Source organism: Urtica dioica, chromosome 9 (genome assembly GCF_054948205.1).
Source record: "Urtica dioica subsp. dioica isolate 48M chromosome 9, U.dioica_male_clone48M_v1_H2, whole genome shotgun sequence".
In the NCBI taxonomy this organism is placed as follows: domain Eukaryota; kingdom Viridiplantae; phylum Streptophyta; class Magnoliopsida; order Rosales; family Urticaceae; genus Urtica; species Urtica dioica.
Genome location: NC_142764.1, coordinates 27,058,341 through 27,083,909, shown reverse-complemented (window position 1 = coordinate 27,083,909; position 25,569 = coordinate 27,058,341). Strand labels below are relative to the sequence as shown.

The following is a 25,569-nucleotide window of genomic DNA, read 5'->3' as shown; positions in this document are numbered from 1 at the left end:
ACCCCAAATCAAGTTTAATTATTCAACACTGTTCGTCACATAACAATTGTTATAATATTTTTTTTTCCTGTCAACAAATTGCAGGTTACTCCCTAGTGGTTTCTTTGTTATCACACCTTTTTTAGAGTTTATATCAAGAATTCAGATTCCGCGTTCTTTATTTGCATGAAAGCTGCAAAAAAAATCCCACGACCTGCACCTTAGAGAAACTTATGATATTAATACAGAAATTAGTAAACTTTTGTATAATATTCAGATTTCTGTATTTTAAACTACAGAAATCGTATAAAACACAAAAACCACATAAAAACTGCGGTAACCGTTCGAAAACCGTAGAGAACTACAGAGAAAAATTAGTAAATTTCACTTCCATATGGCCACTTATATATTATACAGGATTCTTCGAGGCAACCAAAGACAAAATGCCGCTGCAACATTCTGACCATATATATTAATGAAGATATTGTCCAACGAGTTAAGATTAGTATAAGTATTTAAATATTGAAAATGTAACCTGGTGCATGTTTTTAGTCTTAATTTGAACTATTTTTATTTATTAGATTAAAATTTTAATATAGAGGGTCTAAAAAAGTCATATATGTATAATTCTCTTTACATTAATTTGTCTTAAAATCTATTAAAATATACAGATGCGGCCAAAAAATACGAGCACAAAATAGCATGCTCATACTTAATTTTATTTTAAAAATATTTAAATATAATGGAGATCCAATCTCAAAATTAATAATTTATAATGAGAAGATTACCTCATAATTTTTTATGCGTTACGAGCACAACTAATACATTAATCGATGTGGATATTCTAACACGTGTTTAACGAGGAAATTTATTTGATGGTATATCTAAAATACAAAACCAAATTTGAAACTAAAGATTTATAAAATGATCAGGATATGGAAACTTTATATTATAGTATAGTGAGTTTCCATATTGAGATGAATATAGAAAAAAAAATTGTTGTAACTAGCTAAATGACTATCTTCAATTAAAATTATGATCCAATTTTTAAATAAAATAAAAAATCAACTCATGTTTACATCTCTATGATATAGTGAATGCATCTTGCTTGAGTTTGAGTTATTTTTTTAATTTTTAGAAATTTCGTATATAATTTTAACGTAAGGGACATAAATGAACCATATGTTTAATTCTCCACGAATATAAACATATATATATATATATATATATATATATATATATATATATTATTTACCATGTTATGTGCTCTTGGAGTAGTTAGTTTAACTTTACATTTACATGCCTACACATGAATTCGTTTCTCATGAAATACATGCAGCAATAAATCTTGAATTTGAGACTGTCTACACCAAAAATTTCCTCTTTATCAAGGTACGTTGTGGATCACATATATAAGACATACCGGGGCGCATTGGTCATTGGCAACAAAGATATTTTTGAAGCTCACAAAAGGTCCATTTACAAGTCAAGGCCTATATGAGGCCCTAACAACGTCCTAGTAGGCTCAATTATCCCTTAACTTAGTTATATTGGGCTCATTAATAAAAAATGAGATTTTTGAGAAATAAAATGATCATTAAATAGCAAGGGGTTCCATTTTTTTTTTTAATGAACAAAGACCTATTTATTCTAACAACTAAGACCAACTCCATCCGATAACACCATTTTCTACTCTATTTTACAGTACATGTCACATCAAACACTACCTCATCTCCAACCGAACTCTATTTTTTACACCAAATTGAAATATTAATTTTATATTCAACTTTCTCTTATTTATTTCTATACCCTTATATTTATTTAATATATTTTAATTATACCACTTATTCATTATTTAATAATGAAGTATTACTCCATAAAATTATTGAAAATACAAATTAACACAAAATAAACTTAATATTTATTAAACACAAAATACAATACAAAACAAATAACATAAAATAAAATAAAATAAAAGTACAATTACACATCTGAATTAGAATATCTCTCCCACAAATGGTCGATCAATGCATTTCGGAGCGTGATATGTGCATCTTTGTCTCTTATTTGTCTGTAGCGACTGAAAAACTCATGAAATCGTGTATCATCATTCTCCGCTAATTCAACCCCCAATGGTGGCGTTTCTATGTTAACTTCAATGGGCACGTTGAGATCACGATCATCTTCTATTATCATGTTATGCATTATTATGCATGTAGTCATTATATCTTTTAAGACATCTTTTCTCCAAAATCTTGACGGTCCCGCCACAATTGCAAACCGTTCTTGGAGAACTCCAAAAGCACGTTCTACGTCTTTTCTACAGGATTCTTGCTTCATTGCAAAATATTGTTTTTTTCCGCCACGGGGTTCTCGAATAGTTTGAACAATAGTAGACCATTTTGGATATATACTATCAGCCAAATAATAACCCATATTATACTCATTTCCCTGTATGATATAATGAGCGGGAGGAGCAATACCTTGAGTGAGATTGGAAAATAGGTGAGAAGACTCTAACACGTTGATGTCATTGTTGCTTCCCGGCATGCCAAAATAAGCGTGCCATATCCAAAGATCATAATCAGCCACAGCTTCTAGAATAATTGTAGGTTTTCCGCTACGACCCGTATATTGTCCGGCCCACGCGGTAGGGCAATTTTTCCATTTCCAATGCATACAATCCAAACTACCCAACATTCCCGGAAAGCCACGTTGTTGACCTATATGGAGAAGTCTAGCAACGTCATTAGGAGTTGGTGATCTTAAATATTGCTCAGAAAATACCTCTACCATTGCTCGGCAAAACCTCTTCAGGCTTTCAATTATCGTGGACTCTGCTATTTTGCAGTACTCGTCTGCGGCATCTGCCGGAAGACCGTAGACCAGCATCCGAAAGACAGCAGTTATTTTTTGAAGTGGTGACAACCCAAGTCTGTCGGCACGATCCAACCGTTGTACAAAATAGTTGTCGTTACTTTTAACAGCATCCACTATTCGGAGGAATAAAGAGCGAGACATTCGATACCTCCGACGAAACATGGCCTCGTTGTAGATCGGAGATTCTGAGAAGTAATCATTGAAAAGTCGCCGGTCTGCACTCTCTCGATCCCGATTGATGAAAGCACGTCTTGGAATTGAGCCTCCTATGTTGCGCTCAATGGTTTGGTCGGCGGCATGTTCGTTGAGAATTTGCATGATCGTGATATTATTTTGGATAATTTGATGACATATAGCATCCTCTTGCTCATCAATTTGAGCCATTTGAAGTTGAAAATCATTATCAGAGGAAGAAGATGATGAATTAAAACTCATTTTGAGAGATGAATGATGAAAGCTGAAGTGTGTTAGAGAATGTGAATTCAAATTCATTTGAACCGAGACTATTTATAGGGTGTTGAGTGTAGATGCCGGTTTGGGAAGCGTGAGATTCTTGATGGGTGATGGCATTGAGTGGTCACATCACGTCAGAACCCGGGAAGCGTGAGATTCTTGATGGGTGGTGGCATTGAGTGGTCACATCACGTCAGAACCCGGGAAGCGTGAGATTCTCGATGGGTGGTGGCATTGAGTGGTCACATCACGTCAGAACCCGGGAAACGTGAGAGCTTTGATGAGTAGTGGCATTGAGTGGTCACATCACGTCAGAACCCGGGAAGCGTGAGATTCTTGATGGGTGGTGGCATTGAGTGGTCACATCACGTCAGAACCCGGGAAGCGTGAGAGCTTTGATGAGTCGTGGCATTGACTGGTCACATCACGCCAGAACCCGGGAAACGTGAGAGCTTTGATGAGTAGTGGCATTGAGTGGTCACATCACGTCAGAACCCGGGAAGCGTGAGAGCTTTGAGTGAGAAAATATTCTATAAATAGTATCTTCCATAAGATGTGTTTTCATCCAAAAAACTTACTGAGCCTTGATTACGATACATTACAAGAAAATGACAAGTCGAGCTTCTGGATACTCTCATGAAGAAGACCGACTTCTTTGTCAAGTTTACATGGAGATTTCTCAAGACCCTATCATTGGTATATACCAATCATTTGATAGGTTTTGGAGCCGTGTTGAAGATAGCTATAACAATGCAAAAAAACCAACTTCCGAGATGCGTTCGAAGCGATCAATTCAGTCCCGAATCCAAGTAATTGAGAAAGCTACAAGGAAAATGCATGCATGCATTCGGCAAATTGAGAATAGACACCCGAGCGGTGCTTCAGTTGAAGATATTGTGAGTATTTTAGCTATTTTTTTATATTTTAGCAATATTTCACCGGTCTTGGAGGATCCGACGCTAATCTCCCTGAGTATTAGTTTATGTATTGTAATTTTATTTTGTTGTATTGTGTTTTTTTATGTTTTTTTTTAGTTTTTCATTTCGATGTCGTTGTAATGTTATTTCGTTTCGGTATTAATATTAATGTCATTTTAGTTTTTCCCAAACTCCAAATGTCAATGTTGTATTTTAAAATATTGTGGTCTTTTAAAATATTTAATACATACAAATAATTTTTGAGATAAATATGAAATAATTTTATAAAACAATGACAATTGAGTAAATAATACATTTTACAAGGACTAAATAACAAGTAGAAAGTATTTTTGGCGTAATGAACAGTCAGCGCCATATATAGCGCAACAAAAAATGAAAAGACACTTTAGCGCTATTTTGGTGTTATTTTTGGCGTACGACTGGAGTAAATCAATACACCAAATCAGTGAAATAGAGTTCGGTTGGCGTTGGTCTAACTGATTTCAAATATCATTCTCTCCTTAAGGAAAAAAAAACGAATAACATTAAAAATAGGAAAAAGTATATTGGCAAGCAAGATGCTAAGATTTTCGTATAAAACTTTTAGAATAAAATTTTGAAGTTATTTATGATATTGCTCGTATACTTGATAGTTTCAAACGTATTATAAATATTTTTATTGAGTGATGAGTTGTGCCAAAAATCATTTCCCATTTTTATTAGGTAGTGTTCCGGTTTTTGACTTTGATCATTGACTAATATGGCAAGTTGTATAATATAATAACTGGCATGTAATTACGCAGACATCGATACAGCTAAGGTGATTTATTTCCCTAAAGCTAGGACCATATTTATATTTATTTATGCAGACGATATCATAATGATGAGACTTTGAGAGGACATATCTATGGTGATAACAACAACACAGCATTCATTACACACCAAGGTGGTTGCTCAATATATCCACTCGACAAAGAAATCCCGATTATATATATATATATATATATAGGAAACCTTATAAATAAATAAATATATATATAGTTTATAACGGCATGTGATTATTAATGTGGATGGGTCGCTGCGGAGGAGGCGAGATCCCTAATGACGTTCCACACCTCCGCCACGTGGCGCTCCTCAGTCAGCGTCGCTCCCACCACGAACCGTATGAAGTACACGCCGCCCACCACCGAGTGTGTCATGCACGCGCGCCCCGACGCGTTGACGGCGTCCATCAGCCTCTCGGTCGGCGCGTTCCCGGCCGCCAGCCGGAAGCAGACCATCGAGAAGTTCCGCGGCACGACCACCTCGAACCGCGGGTCGGCGCGCACGAGCCCCTCGAAGGCCCTGGCGATGTCCACGTGGCGGCGGAGCTGGGCCCGGAGGCCGCGGACGCCGTACGATCTCAGGACCATCCAGAGCTTGAGCGACCGGAAGCGTCGGCTCAGCGGCACCTGCCAGTCCTTGTAGTCCACCACGCGCTTCGACTCCGTGGCCTTGTTGCGCAGGTACTCCGGGTCCGTCGACAGCGACCGGACCAGCGCGTCCGAGTCACGCACCCAGAGGCAGCAGCAGTCCAGCTGCGTGAACATCCACTTGTGCGCGTTCAAGCTGAACGACGTGGCGCTCTCCACGCCGTCGATGAAGTGGCGGTACTCCGGGCACAGGCACGCGCTCCCCGCGTACGCCGCGTCCACGTGGACCCACATCCCGTGGTCGGCCGCCACGCGCCCGATCCCTCCCAGCGGGTCCACCGCCGACGTGGACGTCGTCCCCACCGTCGCCAGCACGTACACCGGGGTCAGCCCCCTCGCCACGTCAGCCTCCACGGCCGCCCGGAGCTTCTCCGGGCACATGGAGAACCACGTGTCCTTCCCCGTGGCGATGACGCGGAAGTTCCCGGCGTCGAGGCCGGCGATCCCGGCGGCCTTCTTGAAGGCCGAGTGGGTCTGGTCGGAGCAGTAGACGGTGAGGGCGGCGAGCGAGGCGTCCGGGCCCAGGGTTCGGAGAGCGCGGTCTCTGGCGGCCACGAGGGTGCAGAGAATGGCTTCGCAGGTGGTCCCTTGGATGACTCCGCCGCCGCCGAGTCCGGCGGAGAAGAGGAAGGGCTTCGGGAGGCCGAGGGCTTGGGCGAGCCAGTCCATGACGAGGCTCTCGAGCTCGGTGGCGGCGGGGGAGGACACCCAGTTGAAGCCCACGGGGTTGAACCCCGTGCACAGAAGCTCGCCGAGGAACCCCGCCGTGCTTCCCGAGTTGGGATAGTAAGCGAAGTAGTTGGGGCTCATCCAGTGGGTCAGCCCCGGGACAATGTGGGCCCGCACGTCCTCCAATATGGCCTCTAAGGGCTCCGCCTCCATCGGGGCCGTCTCGGGGAGCCGCTTCCGGAGGTATCCGGACTCCACGTGGCTCCGGACCGGGTGGCTCTCGATGCTCTTGTAGTAGTCAGCCACGAAGTCAACCATGACGTGGCCTTGCCGCCTCAGCTCCTCCGGGTCGAGAAGCCTCGGCGACGACACGTCGTTAAGACTGTCCCTCTCGTTCAGACTGCCCATAATTCTAATCTCGTTTTAGCCCACGCGATGCAGCTTTGTTCTTGCGTCAACTGCTGATTGTATTTATTTTCTGCTTTGGGGAATTTTTTTTTTTAATTATTTTTATATGATTTTTTAGGACCACGGATCAGATCTATATATAGGTGGTCGCTGGACCATTTTTTTTTTCCTTCCTTTCTTTCATAATGGAGTGACGCGGCAAAAGTTTATTGTGCTTTATGAGTTTGAGACGAATATCGAGTTACTATTGTTAATATGTTCACTCGTCAATTTTTATGCGCGAAAATTTTCTTGACTCTTTAATTGTTGATTAAGGCGCAAGGTACGGTAATCGTTACATTAATCGCAATAAGATTTCGCCACGGTGAGCCTTCCGTAGAAATGAGCCAGAGAGATGGGTATTATTTATGTTTATTTTTTTGTGGGAAACCCGAGCAGAAAGATAAATTTAATTTTGTTAGGTTAGGGCTACAAAAAGTCCTTGATATACATATTGAAAAGAGAGAGCCTACAAAAAGTTCTTGATGTACCAATTGAAAGCAGAGAAGCATGCGTAATATTCGTTTTAAATCACAAGAACTACGTTTACTACGCATTTATAATTTACACGGTTGTCTCACCTACACTCATATTATTACGATGCCGTTTTCTCAAATCGTCTGCATGATAATATATATATATATATATATATATATATATATATATTTTTTTTTTTTTTTTTTTGTTGCAACTAGCTATTTTTCAAGTTTTATAACCAAAATTTCATTTTATTAAAAAAAATAGGATAAAAATAATCAAACGTAACCTTTTTTGTAACTTTTTACAATACTAATCATCAGTGAACCTTTTAGTTTTCATAAATAATCAATTTTGAATAATAGTTAACCAATTTTCAGTAGTTGTTAACTAGATTTCAATAAACAATTAACCAGATTTTAATAATAGATTTCAATAGTTGGTGACCTAATTTATGAAACATGAGAGTATTTTTGTCCGAAAATAGAGAAACGAGTACTAGTGAAATATTTTAAAAGTATGAGTGAAATATGAAAAATAAAGCATGTTTTAGATTAGTTATGAAATTTTTTCCAAAAATAAAACTTGAGCTAGTTTTTAAAAGCAGAGCGGGTTATTGTGGTACTGACATAATTGCTCCTACATAAGATTTATGTCTAAATAAATAATACTTTATTTATGGAAGGAATTTGATCAGCAACCTTGATTCAATTAGTGTAGGGAGGGAATTTGGTCAATATATATATATATATATATATATATATATGTGTGTGTGAGTAGATTTCTTTCTAAATAATAGTTTATATATATGTATATATATATATATATATATATATATATATATATATATAAATAATATCTACATATGTGCCGATATGTGCGGTGATAAGCAAATTGCTCATGGATTAACTGAAAATTCTACCAAATTGCTCATGGATTAACTGAAAATTCTAAAAACAACGCTTTTAAAAAATAATTTAGAAGATACCATTTTGAAATATATGTTGATAAGTAAATAAAAAAAAAAAACCCCTCAGCCTAATTGAAATATTTGAAAATAACATTTTGAAAGGAAGTTCCGAACACACTATTTTCGAAATAGGATTATATGCTTTAACTACACGTGCAAAGCACATGTTCAACTCTCTAGTGTGTGTATGTCTATATATATAGTCATGAGCAGGAAGAAACCATTAAAGAGTTAGAGAGTGTTATAACCCCCCTCAATTTTTTTTTAAATTTTTCGTCAATTTTTTTTTTTTTTTTTTTTTTTACTCTAAAAATATATAAATCATCTCCATTCAAAAAATTTTCTTTTATCACATATTATCCTCTCCTAACTTGAATTCCTAGCTTTTTTTTACATTTTCCTTATTCTCCAGATCATGGGCTTCATGCATGAACTCCAGGTCTGAATTTTCCTTCTACTAATAAAGGAGAATAAAGGGTTGCCCGTATGACTATATGAAGAGGGTTTTGAGTGAGACTTGAGAGGTTAGTTGAAAATTTATGGCAGAATAATGAACTTAATAAATATAATAATAAACAGATGAGAAACTCCAAAAACCAAAAAGGTAAGTAAATGGAGATCTACCCTTCCAGTCTCATTAACACTCTCTTGAGATTTCTCTATATGTAAATCGTTGATAAATAAATATATAGATAGACCAATATAAGTATTTGTATTATTTGTCTATGGAACTTGGAAGCAATATCGCTTTCTCCCCTTGACTTTTCTGGTGCATATATGTACATAAATTAATTTTATTTTCTCTCTTTTGCGTGTGACTTTTTTATTATCAGATTTTGCATGTGACTTAATCACATGATCAAATCGCTAGGTAGAGTAGTGATCAAGTCCATATATATAATGATGATATATATATATATATATATATGAGATGAAATTGTGAGGGTGTGTGTGAAGAATACAGGGCCATTATATATTCTGTTTACAGGAACACGACACGAATCAATAACGTTGGGCCATATGTTTCTCACAGAGTGTTGGTCGTATCTTATTTTTGAGTTGTACTAACTTTTTTTTTTTTTTTTTTTTTTTTTTAATTTTTAATAACTTTCTTTATTCGAAAGTGTATCCTCTAAACTCTAAAGGTAGACTTTTTGAAGATATATGTGTGGATCAGTTCCTCAATCACACCAGAAGACTTCTTAGAGTTTCTTGGACTAATTAATTCACAATCTCATTTATTATTGACTGGCTTACACTCCTACTCCATTTTGGCAACTTATTTGTTCATTTTCAAGGAGATTTGAACATTTTCCTTGATAGCTTTTTATTCGTGACATCTTCCCCTACCATGCTTCGATTATTATCATTTTGTTTTTGCATATTTATTGGCTAAATTAATGGAAAAAATAATTGAGAAATATAAAAACAGAAAGTTATAGGTCGTAATGAATCTGTTGCGCCTTTTTTTTTTTTGTAAAATTGTTACAAGAATAGTTGAAAGAGTCTATGCGACAATTTCAGTCCAAGTACAACTAATCTAAATAGAAGATTGGACACTTGATAAATCCGATTCCAAGAATTTTTTTTAGAGCTAGAGAAACTCATACATTTATGCTCTATTATTCAAAGAAACTTGGCTAAGTTGTTAACAGTAAATTAAACGGCTTGTGTTGCTTACTACTCCCTCGATTGTGTGTTTTATCATACGGATTTTTGAACGTATTAAAAGCAAAGGTTAAATTTGTTGTTTTAGTAAGAGTCAGAATCACATTTGTAGAAATATATATCAGGAGAGATATAATATAATATGTTTACGCAAAGGGATTTCGAATTCAGAGAAACTTTAAGTTGCAGTTGCAGAGATAAACACAGGTTGAATAACTAGTTAAGGAGTCTTTGAGTGTAAAACATATTGTAGTGCGTTGGCCGAATTGGTCATAGATAGACCTTATAAGTCCTTATTTACAGGTGCATATATATACATTAATTTATTATTAATTTTTTAATTTTTTTTTTGTATAAGTCTCTAGCTATAATATATATATATGTGTGTGTGTGTGATTTGATGAATTTTTTAGTGTCTGTGTATGAAGAACACAAGACCATGTGGTTATGAGAGAGTGATGGAGGTTCACTTTCAATGCGAAAACTACGTTCACTTTGTCATTGTATATTCTCACTAAAAAATCCAAATAGGGAGAAAAGGTGCTTACAACTCACTTGCGCTCTACAAAGAACATCGGCTCATAAGGTATTTATAAGAGGGTTAATAGCGATTCGTAAATCATCGTCGTAAGGTCTTCAGTCGTCACATTGGCGCCGATTAAGCTACACACCTCTAACACTAATAATCTTATTCTGATTTGTTGGGGTGTGGCTTTGATTAACTTTATTTGAAAAATGTGTTATCGTAGTTGAAGAAATGCATGGATCATTTCCTCAGTGACACCAGCCGATTTCTTAGCCAACAGTATCATATTGGTGTAAGATGACCACCTCCAAAAATAGAGCTAGTGGGTTTAATTCCCTTAAAAAAAATATTAAATCCATAACATCAAATTAGTATAACTTTTACACCAAATTAGTGCAATCGAAGTGTTTTCATCTTCAACTCACAATAACAAATCTCACACAAAAAAGAATATTCTCTTCATATACTTTTTAATATTACTTCCTATCAATTGCATATTAACTCTTCTCCTAATTTGTTATGTCAATAGTAATATTCTAAATATTATATTGTAATTCTATACCAATAATATTAAATTAATTTATAATACTACAAAAAATATATAGGTTGATATTACAAAATTAACATTTTAATTAATAAAAAAATGAATTTTTACGCATACACTTTTATTTTCAATTTGCACTTTTTTATTTATTATGTCGTGTGTTTAGTTTTATTTTTCTTGAGGTTGCATATGTAATTTATTAATTTTATCTTATTTATTCTATTTTTTAATTGAGAATATGTATTTTTTATATAAATTATTTGAATTATAATCAAAATAATAAATTAATTTTTTGGGGTGTGAATTTACAATTAAAATTTGTGTTACACCAAATTTGGTGTAAATGAATAGTCCCACACCAAATTTGGTGTGGAACTATTTATCTACACCAAATTTGGTGTGGATTGGAGCAAAGTCACACCAAATGTGTCACATCTCACACTAAATTTAGTGTGGGTTTGAGTTGGTCTTAGTTAATACGTGATTAAGAGATTCTTAGAGTAATTAATTTCCTATCTCACTCACTAATGACTAGATTTTTCAATACTCATTCTTACATTCCCAAGAAGATTTGATAATTTTTCTTGATAGGTTTTCATTCACGCTCTAATCCCATTCTACACACCAAGTATTCACTAATTTGAAAATAGTTTTTTTTTTTTTCTTTTCAGTGAAGGTATTAAGAATCTAATATAGTCAATCCGCAATTAACCCTCCTATTTAAATTAGCTTTTTTTATTTATAAAATTCTATGATACTTCAGGTGATATCAAAATCAAGTGAACGCAAAATAGTCCTCATCTTGAGTGAGGCATGTTAAGAATCTCATCGTGAAAAGATATTGAGAACTAACAAATGTTTTGAGGCATGTTAATTATTGACAATTGCTTTCGAAATGTATCAAATGAGTATCATGGCCCAGCCATTCCAAACGAGCATTGCTAAAAGTGTGGATTTAACTCATACACAAAAGCTAGTTCTAGAATGAAGGATCGCTAAACACTTATAAGCAGCAAATTGTATGCATTGCTCAGTGTGACACATTCTAATAGACCTCTCCCACACTTAGGATGGACGTCTAGAGCGTGAAATTTGTGAGAATCATTGGTGTGGCCCAACATAAATACTAGGCCAGACAATGATACCATATTAAAAGTACGGACTTAATTCACACAAAAAGCTAATTCTAGAGTGGAGGCCATCAATGAATGTTGGACATTCATTAATCATTCGATCCAATTTTGGACAAAGAGAAGTTAACGGAAAGAGCCACCATGTTAAAGATGCATATCAGGACTCTCGCATTTAAAGAGAATGAGAGCTAGTAGATGTTTATAAAGTCAAAAGTTACTCCACTTATTGTAATTGATTTTGAGATAGAATATCATGATACTTGACAATGTATCAGAGTCCAACAACTCCAAACATGCATCCTATCTAACCTTAGGGATTTGACTCAAGTTGAGTGAACGAAAAGGCACCATCTTGAAGGACATATTAGAAATCTTATATTGAAAGATATGAAAATTAAAATTGTTTATAACTAATGGTTTTAACACTAGTTAATTCTGTATCATTCGAGCATGGCCCGCCACTTACACAGACGTAAGATTGCCGCCTCTTCGAGTAATCACTCTTGGTATTACTTATTAAAGCTATGATTTTATTATGATTGATCACAGCGTTGAAATGTTATATACTCACCGTGTAACTCCCACACAAGGTCCTAAATCAAGGCAATATATAACTATATCTAATTGATATTTAGATTTTTGAAGAGTTTCGTACGATATCTCTAATATATTTTATAGTTTTAAATTATCCTCTAATTTTTCTTATAAAATTCGTGAATCGAATGGTTAAAATTCAATAAAATGTCGTTCACATTCTATGAATCTTACATTTTTTAACAAAAAAATTTAAATTATTGCAAAATTTGTCTAGATATATTTTGCGCATATATATATGAACAAGCATAGAAATTAATATTATTTGAAATATGAACATAAAAATCATAGAAATTGTAGAAATCCAAATATGAACAACATTAATATTATTTGAAAACCAAAATAAAATTAATATATGTTAGAATTTTTATTTTGGAATATGTATTATTATGAAGGTTATCCGTCGATTTCTCCATCCATAATTGGTATCGGCGTGAATTTTTTATCGGTCAATAGCAGTATTTGAAAAAATCTATAAATTTTTTGTCGATATCTCCATCGGCAACCGATATCCAAGTAAAATCAGATCACCGGTATATTTTAAACCTTACAACAACATTCTCTCATAAACCAAAAATGATACACTATCATATCCTTCCATCTTCCAACCATTCACACTCCTGTCCTGTGGGCATATATATGAAATAAATATTGCCTATCCACATCCGGTGCCCATAAATCAAGGAGCCAGCGAGGCAAAACAGAATCAAAACAATGCTCGAACCTGACCAGACAGCTAAAAGCCCATTACGTGGCTCGGAAATCGAGGAAGAGCCGTAGTCTCTGAAGAAGCAGGTCTCGAGTTCCGAACGGAGGCTTCCCGGAGACGATCCAATCCTTGTCAACGACGCTCGCCTTCGAACCGGCCACCATTTCGTCGTGGAAAGTGGACACGATCTGGTAGATCGAGGTCCTGAGGACGTCGGCCAGGGCGTACGCTCTCGCGTGCGACGGCCCGCCCCTCTTCCTGTGGGGGTCAGCTTTTCTCGCGCTCGACGAGGTCGTCGTGGCCCATTTGATCCCGGCAGGCCCCATCAAGCTCTTTGGGGACTGCACGTTGATGTTCTTCCCCAAGAAGGACTCGACCGCGAGCAGGCATGAGATCAGCGTCGAGGTCACGGCAGCGTTGCTTCCGGAGAGCTGAGCAATGCCGTACCTGTCCTCTCGGTGCGACTGTGACGTCAGCGACGCTGTGATTCTAGCGCACCATGTGTATAGCTACATGCAAATACAATGAGCGAAAAATGGGACATTTTTATTTTGTCGTGACTTTTGTATACAGGCGATGGCAATAAATAAAAAATTAAATTAAATTAAATAAAAAAAAAAAAAAAAAAAAAACAAACTAAAGCTATTAGATAAAGGGATTGCGCCGAGATAAGCTTGTTTCCCAGTTACCACCTTATGTATATTCAACAATGATCTAATATTTTGGAAAATAGATATAAAGGAGCTAGACTCAGACCTGGTCAGGTTTGTTTATATTCGTTGATTTTGGGGATTGTTGTTGGGACATTATAATAATTAGATAGTTAGGGGCTAAATAAAGAATAGTTAGAAGTTGTGTTTACTCTTTAGAGAGGAGAGATTGCGAGAGAAGAGTCGGTCATAAAATTGACGGGAGATTACTGGGAGGAAGAGATTCCAAAATCCATCAACGTAATCTCTTTCTTTTATATTTTCATCAATACTAAACAAACTCATCCATACCATTCATTTCCCCCCTAAAAATCAGAGCAAGGAGATAATTTCGTTCAACCGAGCAAGAAAAGTTCAAATGTACCTGGAAATTGTTGAGCAGTTCAGAGCAAATCGGATCGGGCTGTACGTCATTTGGCGAACGCAGCTGGCTGGAAAGTCGGGCCTTTTTGTCAAACGTGCCTTCCAATGCTTCTCCGAGTTTCGATGCAAGCTGGTCCAGAGGCCTCAAGCCCACTGCCACAACTCTCTTGTAAGTCTCGCCGCTTTCCTCGAAAAATGCGGCCCGGCGCCATATGTCCACGTTCTTCTCACAAACCATGCAGAGATCGAGGTATGCAAGATAATGAAGAAGGGGATTCGGGTTCCTCTCTTCCAGCGCACAAAGTAGAGGCTCGCTCGGATTGGTTTCCGCGGCTGCTGATCCTTTCGGAGGAGCAAATACGAACCTCTTTGTATGCAACACCTATAACACAACAAAAAAATATATAGATATATGAGTAAATAAACAGAAAGCAAAGTTTAGGGTGTTTCTCTATGGCCGAAAAATAACAAAAAATATAGCAAGATTTTTTTCTTCTTAATTTCCTTGTCTTCTACGAAATCAAATGAATTGTCTTGCTTTTGCTATATATAAATTTTGATAAAAATCAACGAGGCCCTGGCATTATCGACTGGGAGACAATTACCGAGGACTAATAAGGTCTTAAGAATCTCCCTTACCACTAGACCAACCCCTTGGTGGTAGTTTTTTGCTACATATTTATCTTTCAAAATTCAAGCAAATTTTGAAATAGGAATGAAGAGAAACGAAAGCATAGGAAATGGATTAAAAGACTAACCCGATGTAAGCTGTGACTTAACTCCCAACTGAGAAACACCGCAAAACATCCCAGCCAGAACCTGAACTGCTCAGCGATCAATTCGCCCACCGTTCCGTTGCTCGTAAACTGATCTCGCAGAAGCAGCACTAGAGAGGTAGATAGCACGTAAGCAACGCTCGAAAGCTTTAAAGCTTGGGAAATAGCCGGCGGAATCACCATCTTGAAGCTGAAGAAAGGTGGTCGCTTTCGATACAAATGCAATTAAAAATCACGAGCCACATGTCAGCAATGATGGCAAAGAAAATCAGTCCATGCAATTACAACACAAGGTATCGAGTTAACTCAACGTGTAAACAAGCCAGTAAGAATGTGTGATAATATGAGTCATCAATCAGAGGCATTCAAAACAGGTATCAATCTCGGCAGGTAAAAACCCGAAACATACGCTTTCGATACAACTAAAGCCGAAAAGAACAGAAAACAAGCATTGTCTCTTGGATTCAAACTATACAATCGAGTCCTGGATCAATTAACCCATCATCATTATTCCTAAAATTTTACTAAATCGCAAAATGATACTAGTTCAATACAGTTCACTGAAATAAAAAAGAATCGATTCCCACTTGTCCAGCTAGGTGTTCTAAGAATCCTTTAATCAGAAACAGATTACAAATGAATAAATAGAGAACTGACCTGAATAATGGGAAACTCCAAAACCCACCGTCGCTTATAAAGATAATCCAATCCATAAACAGAACCCATGACAAAACCTCTAAACCCTAGCCTCCCAGCCAAGCCATCATCGGAATCTCGGAGCGAACCGGTCCAGCAAACCGAGAGCGCCGCCACGAACCCCGCCGCCGCGGAAGCAGCTGCGAACAGCACAAATCCCAGCGAGACCCTAGCGCGCCGGCGTAACTCCGGCGAGACGGGCTCGGCGGAGAAGATCAGGGCCCGGAGGAGAGCGGCGGCGAGCTCGAGGGGACCGGCGGGGATTTGAGCGAAGGGAAAGGATATGAAGGAGAGAGAGGACGAGAAGAGGAGGTGAGAGAGGTGGAAAGCAAGAAAGGATAGTAAGGCTGTGGAGAGTGACGAGGAAGAGAGGAAGAGGGTTTTGGTGAGGACGAAGATGGCCGTCGACGGGATTGATTGCCATATCAGAAACCCTAGAAACCTGTTCTTGATTACCTGCGAAGCCATTACTGGAGCCACGGAAGTTTTTTTTTATTTCTCTGAGGTTTTGACTCTTCTTTTTTTCTTTTCCTTTCCTCTCCTCTTTTTCAAGGGTTCTTTTTCCTCTTCAGAGTTCGGACAAAGAAACGTTGGTTTAGTACTTTAGTTTAAGTTCTGAAATTTGAAAAGAGAGAGATCGAGAGATCTTTGGAGGGGTTTTTGGGGTTTTTCCGCTATTCATCTACTTTATAAAAGAAATAAAAATAATTTATTAATGCTCCAAAAGGAGAAATAATCAAATAAACAAAAAAAAAAAAAAACAAACAAATTAGACGATAAGTAAAAGGAAAAATGATAAGAAATAGCCATTTGAAATTATTTAATTAATAAATAGTCAAAGTTTCAAATTTTTAACAAATAATCTAAAATTACGTTGTCAAATTTTTTTTACACAAAAAAAATTATTTTTAAGCAATTTATCACGTTAAAAAAAATTAATTCTAGGATAAAAAATGTTTTTGAAATTTGATTATGGTTCATCTTAACTATTTCACTAATTTTAAACAAACATTAACTATTTTACAAATTCATTGCTTTAAATTGACTATTTAACTAAATCATCAACGAAGCGTGGACTCAAAGTGTGCTTAAACTGTGGTGAGCATTAGGTATCTAATTGGCTTGTGTTTTCATTGGGGGTTTTTTTTTTTTTTTTTTTACATATTTTTAATGCTCAAATCAATTTAATTAATGAGGTAAAATTAAATCAAAATAAACCGTAAATAATCAAGTTAATTAGAGTTTTGAATTTTTCCGTCATACATAACTTCTTAACTTTATGTTTAATAATATACATTAATTTTTTAATAATAATATACATTATCAAGTCTACGTTTTAATACTCGAATCAATTTAATTTATGAGGTAAAATTAAATAAAAATAAATCTAAAATAATTGATTTAGTTTGAGTTTTGCATTTCTCCTTTATACATAACTTCTTAACTTACATTAATAACATTATACGTAATCAAGTCGACGTGTATTTTTAATATTCAAATCAATTTAATTTATGAGACAAAATTAAATCAAAATAAACCGAAAATAATCGAGTTAGTTTGAGTTTTGAATTTATCCTTTGTACATAACTTCTTAACTTACATGAATAATATTATTATTAACCAAGTCTACCTGTATTCTCAATTAACAAAATCTAGTTTGTATTGTTCAATTCAACAAATTCAAGACAATATTGGGGCATAGCTTTGTTTAAAAAAAAAAAAAAAAAAAAAAAAAAAAAAAAAAAAAAGTGTTTTTAGATTCAGCCTTAGAAAAAAAATTGATTTTTCCAAAAACTACGAAAATCTTGTTTTTCGATTTTCTTCTATATTTTGCAAAAACAGTTTTCAATTTTTACTAAAAACTATTTTTATCCAACACTTTAAAACGGTTGAGCTTTTAGAAAAAGCTAAAATCAAGCATAAGTTAAAGCTAAACACAATCATTATATTAAAATGATTACTTTTATTGAGCTTCTCACTCTAAATTATAGTTCATATCATCTCATTCATATATAAGGTTTTCAATCTCAAGACATTGACTAGAGAATAAACACAATTGGTGTTGATTCAGTTCAACGCAGTCGTACTGTGTATGTACCAACCGCCACACAAATAAATAGATAAAAACAAATCACAGGAAAATTCAAAACACCTTTAAAAATAAGGTGAAAAGGTAGATCACGCAAACACAATTATAAAAATAAAAAATAAAAAAATAGCGGATTATCAGTATTCTCAGGTAACACCTATCACCAACATAAATTTCTACTTTCTTTTGTTGCAAATTGCATTCTCGGAAGAATATTGGCAGAGCTTTGATCTATGTGATCCAATGGTTCATTTTAATTTATTTTGAATATCAAATTTACTTGTTCAAAACCACCAAGTTCGTAGTTTTTTTTTTTTTTTTTTACTATTATTGAAATTAACTGCTCAGTTAATCACAATTTTAGCTGTATATAATTAAAAAAAAAAATAGAACTAAATTTAAAAATTAAAACTTATTAATACCAGTTGAGACCCATACCAGTTTCTCTTCAAGCACTTCACGTTGGCTGAGCCTCAGGTCCTGTGCCCATATTCTTCGAAACATAAATAGAAGCAATATACATGAAAAAGAGAACTAAGGGAAGAGTTTGAAACATGACACAAAAGGAGAGTATAAAAAAGAAAAGGAAAGGAGAAATTAGCTGTGCATCGTGTGCTCGACCCACCCACTTGACAACGAGCCTCCCACAACATTCCTGCATGATAAGGGTGCATTTCATATAAACAGGGCATAAAGAAAAATAAAATAAAAGTATAGAGTACTCTATTTACAGACTTTGTAAATATATATATACACACACACACACGCACCTCGTTCTTAAAGATCCATCATTGCCTGCTTCTCGGCTCCTAAAGCGTTTTGTACTTTTTTTTTGTCTTCACACTTTCAGAGACAAGCTGACATACAAACAAACAAAAAAAGATGATGATACAGACAAATTGTAAATGACGTTTCACAGTAATATATACAAAAAAAAAAATAATAAATAACAAAGGAAAATCCTTAATATTGTAGTTATCCCTAGGTTACTTTCCGAAAGAGATGTTGGTTCTGTGTGTGCATAACCTTGTAAGCTTCATCTGTCACATCATGAAAAAGAAATATAAACTCATCTCTGAAGTGAGGGAAAAAAAGAGGATAGAAACTTCATTTTGATGGCCTGTCATTTCCAAGACATCCCTGCAAAAAAAGACGAGTGTAAAAAATAAGTGTCACAGACAGTTCTTGAAATAAAATACAAGATAGATAAGAGAACAAACCTCTCGGAACAAGTCTCTCAGCCTTCTCCAATTTCTTTCCCGTCCTTTGCCTGGCGGCTAAAGCCAAAGCTATCTCCACGGAGAGTCTCGCAGACAAGGCATCACTATCAAGCTGCACGCTTGCAAGATCACCTGCGTGTCACCGCCACGTTGCCCCAGAAGATGTCACATTCCGAGCTTCCAAATTGCAGCTTCACAAAAAAAAAATGAAAATACTTTTGGAAATATTTACGGGATCAAACGCGATCAGAAAATAAGATCCCATATAGACTATTTGCCAGCGGTATTGGGTGCTTCGACAGCAGAACCATGGTGGCGGGGTTGTTCGCCTCAGATAATATTGACCCTTGGAGGTGGCGCGGGAATGGACTGCTGAAATGGTGATTTCAAATTACTCAATAAGTGGTAACGTAGCCAAGACCCTGAGCAATATCGTAAACAAGGAACAAAAACTTGATAGTAATAATAAGCATATCATGCAAACACAAAACCAAATAAAAAAAATAAAATAAAATAAAACATGCTTGGTGTTTCGTGTTGAAAGGCTTCATTCCCTCTAGAATGCTGAGCACATGGCAAGTAAAAAAAAGGTGCAGTAACTCTTTTACAGGATAGCAAACCCTCATGTGAGAAGCTACGATTGCAGCGAACAGAATCAACGCAGGCCGTTGTAAGACCAGATTCCTAAACTGAAAAACACGAATTCATAAACAAGGAACAACATCATGAGGGATCTAAAGCAAACCCAACAAAAAACCCAAAGAAACACTAAACTGATAAAAACACAAATCTATAAACGAGGAACAAAATTATGAGGAATTTAAAGCAAACTCAACAAAAAGCAACATAGCATAAACTGACATATTCAACAACACATGGTGAGCGGAAGGGAGCAATAATCCTTATGGAGCAACAGAGCATAAACTGACATATTCTCAGCTTCTTTATCCTCGAAAAACATGAAACTTAAAAAGCTTTCTCAGATGTATAACCACCTGAAAGCAAATTATAAGACAACATTAGAAAACAGTTCAAAGATATAATATTATTTTTTTTCTTGGTTCAGTATATATCTACAAGTTAACAGAAAGGTTATCAGCGAAACCCACTGGACTTGGAAATAGTTTCACAATAAAACCTACTCAAAACGCACTGTTAATTTGGATACTAATTACGCCAAAAGGAACTTCAATTTCCAAGGATAGAAGCAGAATAATAAAATGACTTGATTTTTGAAAAATCTCAAATCACTGGTCATAGGAACTATCCTAAGTACATACAAATTTTAGGTGGCTAAAGATCATAGAATTATTCAACACAACAGTCAAAACAAGCAAAATATAGATACTGGTGCCTTCAAAATAGCATAAACATATATCCAAAACGCTAGTAGATATAAAAATTAACTAGTAATGAACAAAACAGAAGTGATTTAGAGCTTTGGATACAAGAGAATAGTCAAACTACGAAATAAAAAGAAAGCAGCAAATATTGAAATATTAAATAACCCATTAAACAGACAAATTTTTGAAGAAAAAATATAGAGAATTTCCCTAAGCAATTTTCAGACAAAAACAAGTAAAAAAGTTACATAACTCTCCAGCACACACATATTATATGGATGGATGTGGATAAATCGTTGAAATCCAAGATAGCAAACAAAACGAGAATTCTCTCTTTGTCCAGTTGACCTTCCCGGCTGGCAATAAAGACACAACCACAGACCAGGATCTCCCAGGCCACAAAATAGCAGGCAGCAATTAACATGAATCAAGAAGTATTTCAGGGGAGGACATTAGAACAATACACAAAGAGGGCAAACAAAAAGAGAAAAAGAAAAGAAAGATAGAGAAGAAATAGGCAACACCATGGTTGGTGCTCAACACGCCCACTACTCCACAGTGAGTCTCCCACAGCAACCATAGCTAACCATCCCCTCGTGAACATATCCACCATGTATTCAATCCACCAAACTGCGAAACAAAAAACAATGCCATTTTAAAATTATAAAGCGCGTGGAAAGATATATAAAGTTGAAACCTTGATATCTGATCCTCCATCATGATGTCTCTTGCAACCTTGTTGTGTTCCCCCATTATCTTACCAGCTGAAAATTTTACAATTTTGCAAGTCCTAAACCATGACTCGGGCTGGCTAAAATGAGAACCCTAACATTTACTACACTCAAAGTCAGCTTAACAAAATGTTCATACAAGGAAGGAAGATAGATCATCTTAAACCCAGACTCTGAGAGTAGAGTACCTTCATCTATGTGTTTGTCAAATTCAGAAGAAAAAGAAAATGAGGTCTGTAGCCCTGCAAAAATGTATAACATGTCAGCAGAACATGTACATAAAATGGTACCTTTAAAAATAGCTGCAAGTTTATTCCAGCCATAAAAAATCAAGCAATTTCAACTCCATGGCACTTATAAAAGCAGATACTTACACCTTCATTTTGCTCTCAGTGTAAATACGGTTTCTGAAGCCCTAACAATAATCAAATAAATCAAAAGTAAAAAAAAAAAGTACTCGATAGCCGATAGCCGATGTGACGTGTTCAGCAAAAGTTACATATTTCCATATTATCCTATCCTGCTCAAGCACGTACTACAATAGAGGTATGTTATAAGTTGAATTGTTAAATTACTTGATAGCCGATGGTATAAGACTGGAAGAGTACAATAATACAGCACAAGAAACAAATTAAAAAATATGAAAAATCTGTTTTGACATTATTTGTCGATTTACATAGAAGGGAGCGGAGATTGTTTGGAGAGAGAAGTGCAAAATGCAAGTATATCCCTGAATTTAAGGAGTCATAAACTTTCGAATTCAATTAAGCGTAAGACGTTGTAATATGAAATAAAATAAAAACAAAGCATATCGATGAAGAGAAAGCAGCAGAGACTTGTGGGTTTCAGATTTGACTTACTGACCTGAGAAGAAGATTTAATTTGTTCCAATTTGTTATGCTCCAGTGATACCATTTCATAATTGAAAGTAATCCCATCCTATAAAACTTAAATAAAATTGAACATCAGATTCTTTAGATTTAAAAAGATTACTGCCAAACTAAGATTTCGAATTTCAAAGGTTTTGAGATCGCACTCATCAACAGCTACTTTTGTAAGTCCAGAAAGAAACAGTGTTAAGTTCACATATTGTGTACCATTAGGAGAATAAAGACTGAGATGGATTGGAGCTCTAGAGATTTAATTTACTATATGCCACCATCTCACAGTCAGTTTCATCGGCTACTACCTCACAGAAGCTTCATGAAAATACAATCCCAAAAACAACAATAAATATTGGCTAATTTGGCATAAACATCACATTCACGTATTTATTCAAAACCACTTTCAGAATTATTACCAAAATGGATCAAAATATCTTCCTCTTAGTTGCCGTTAGTTTCAGAAATTTACCAAATTAGGTCAAAGTATCCTCCTCTTAGTTGCAGTCAATTTCCTACGAGATACACAAGAAGCATCCGAATGATTTCCTGTGTCCTATCATCTCTGCACTGAAACTGTCATGAAGCACTACACCTCCAATAATCTGTAAACAATCAAACCATTTAATACACAATGAATGAGCTAATCAAACTGCCAAAGAGTGCAGAACAAAGAGAATAGAAGATGAAACCAGTTTAAATATCTGCCAATCTTTAGCAATCTTGTAGCTTTGTCTCAACCATGTCGTAAACAATCAAAACCAAATTCCTAAGAAAGTGAAGCAACAACATACAAAGAGTTCAAATGATTAACTTTATGGCACAAAAGAATTCATGACCTGCTTCCATTTGGGGCTTCCTTGATTGCATCTTCTTTTAAAGTTCTTGCAGCGTAAATGGCTTCCTAAAACAAAGGGAAATAGTTGAGAAAGACAAAAATAAAAAAATAAAAAAAATACCCATTCTGTTTCTTTCAACGTTCAAGCCTTTCAAATTAACCCCAGAAGTTCAAATATCTGAAACCATTAAAAGGCTTTATGGTAACAATTTCCCATCATTGATCAATGGCGCCGGGTTCTCGAGCGCCACCATCTGCCACATTGCCACAGAAGTTGCTCCCAGGATCACCCAAACGCACATAAGACCTGGAAGTGTCGCGACCTATCCTCCTGGAAAAATTCCGTTGGTCGACGACACAACAAGACGTGGAGTCAGTGCAGATGAACGGCCGCTAGATTTCGTAAAAGTGACAAGCTTCTCCCTAAAAGCGGCTCTGGGAGACATGACTGAATTCTATGTGAGATTCATACCGCATATAGGAAGAGTGCCCTTGGAAAATGGTCATCACAACATCGACATACCTAAAATACAAACATAAAGGGCATAAATGTTTTGAACAATTATACTAATCAATGAATAGTTTTTTCGCAAAAAAAATGTACCTTGTGTGTCTCTCACTAGGCTTTAGTCGGGGATGTTGAGCCACAGGCTCTGGGAGATGACCGTATGAATGCCCTCACGGAGGCTGAAGGGGTGCCTCGGACAAAATGTTCTTGATATGCCATTCCATAGCAGTGATTTCCTTCCCAGAAGGATCTTTCGCAACCTAAGAAATGATTCATGTCGAACAATAATATAGATTTCTGTTTATGATGAGAGTGCGTTTGAGTATGGGGCTTTGATAATAACCCAGAATTTGAACATTGGTAAAAAAAAAGAGTGTCAACTAGTCCATAACTCTAGCTAGACCATCCTTTGGGCTTTATTACACCTGAAACAATCTGCAAATCAGAGTGCGTTTGAGTATGGGGCGTTTGAGTATGGGGATTTGATAATAACCCAGAATTTGAACATTGGTAAAAAAAAGAGTGTCAACTAGTCCATACCTCTAAACCATCCTTTGGGCTTTATTACACCTCAAACAATCTGCAAATCAAGCATGAACAAAAAATATCATGTATAAATGAATGAAAAAATAAAACAAAGAGAGAGAGAGAGAGAGAGAGAGAGAGAGAGAGAGAGCTGCACACTAAAATCAGATAATCTTTGCAATATTGGGATTATAGAAGAAGAAGATTGGATTTTTAAGTTAACATTGTAAGATATGAGGTTGTATTATGTATGTAAGCGGTTGCTGTAGCTTCACGTGTTGAAGAGTCATGGCTGGTTCTTGTAGTGGGCTTCTATATCTGCCTTCCTCAACTTCTACTCTCCAACACGCGTCTAGTGATCTTTTCTTTTTCCTTTGCAGATACATCAACAGAGGCACGATATTACTCCATCAGATATTCGTGTATTCTATCAACTTTGCTTCTCTACTAGTTCACAAGTCGTGAATCACAACTTTCTATTAAGTTAAATTCACAAGTGAGTAAGTGACTGGTTTATCACAGATGGTTTTGAGTTAATGCTATGCTTTGATCATCATTGTCTTAACTCCAAATTGATACCTGTTGTGGTGAGAGCGAGAAGGTTGTGTTCTGGATTGTAGACAAAATGTGGTTGTAACTTTCTTCTGCTCCTTTTTTCGAGACAGTCTGGAAGTCTCCGGTCCCGAGTAAAGTCCAGGTCTTCGCGTGGCAACTGGCGCTCAACAGAGTCAATACGGCTGATAGGGTTCAAAAGATTAACCCGCATATGACTTTGATGCCAAGCCTCTGCCATCTCTGCGTTAGAGCGAGTGAGGATGCCAATCACCTTTTTATCCTTTGTCCCGTGGCAGTGTCTATCTGGGAATGGCTGTTTCAAAAATTGGGCATCCAAACCTTGCCTGTTTCTATCGAAGGGCTGCTTCGGATCCACGAGACGATAGGACGTAACGACAAATGGATTGAAGCGTCAAAGGCTGGAGTTTTATCTTCTTTGTGGTGCATCTGGAATGCCAGGAACAACCGGATTTTTAACGACGAGGCCTGGAACAGGGAGAAGTTGATCGACAAAATTAATACCTGTATTGCCTTATGGCTTCATTCTAATAGTAAAGTTTTTGGGGCGTTTTCTCTTACAGATCTGGGTAGGGATTGGGTCAGTGCTATGTAATCTGTTGTACGGGTTTTTTCCTCGCTCTTTCGGAGTTGGTTTTGGGTTCTTTTCAGCTCTAATTTTGCTGTATTCTTTTTGGCTGAGCCGCTCTATTAATAAAGGACGAGTTTCTTTTAAAAAAAAAATCAATTTAGAGTCAACCATTGTTTTATTTAAAGAAAACAAACAAACAAGAGAAGAGAAGAGAAGAGAGTGCTGGAAGTCGGTGACCTTGAATTCCTATTTGGAGTCGGCTAATTGCAGCTTTGCGTTCTTGAGACCTACCGCGAGCTGTCTCAAT

General features: G+C 36.3%; 3 protein-coding genes across 4 annotated transcripts; all 3 read right to left on the bottom strand.

The window, feature by feature from the left end:
• Positions 1-1,962: 1,962 nt before the first annotated feature.
• Positions 1,963-3,294, bottom strand: LOC149386367 (uncharacterized). The gene has a single exon (XM_089626508.1). It carries the CDS (start codon positions 3,292-3,294, stop codon positions 1,963-1,965), a length of 1,332 nt encoding a protein of 443 aa, XP_089482634.1.
• A 1,669-nt stretch (positions 3,295-4,963) lies between these two features.
• Positions 4,964-6,987, bottom strand: LOC149386366 (tyrosine decarboxylase-like). The gene has a single exon (XM_089627243.1). It carries the CDS (start codon positions 6,776-6,778, stop codon positions 5,291-5,293), a length of 1,488 nt encoding a protein of 495 aa, XP_089483369.1. The 5' UTR covers positions 6,779-6,987; the 3' UTR covers positions 4,964-5,290.
• A 6,203-nt stretch (positions 6,988-13,190) lies between these two features.
• Positions 13,191-18,699, bottom strand: LOC149386365 (nucleoporin protein Ndc1-Nup protein). Of its 2 annotated transcripts, XM_089627394.1 has the most exons (5): positions 18,511-18,699; positions 15,945-16,549; positions 15,270-15,494; positions 14,513-14,893; positions 13,191-13,947 (listed from the first exon to the last, which is right to left on the bottom strand). In XM_089627394.1, exons 2-5 carry the CDS (start codon positions 16,449-16,451, stop codon positions 13,477-13,479), a joined length of 1,584 nt encoding a protein of 527 aa, XP_089483520.1. In that variant the 5' UTR covers positions 16,452-16,549; positions 18,511-18,699; the 3' UTR covers positions 13,191-13,476. The 2 variants fall into 2 exon arrangements, with proteins under 2 accessions (XP_089483520.1, XP_089483519.1); XM_089627393.1 differs by lacking the exon at positions 18,511-18,699 and having other exon boundaries at positions 15,945-16,664.
• Positions 18,700-25,569: the final 6,870 nt, after the last annotated feature.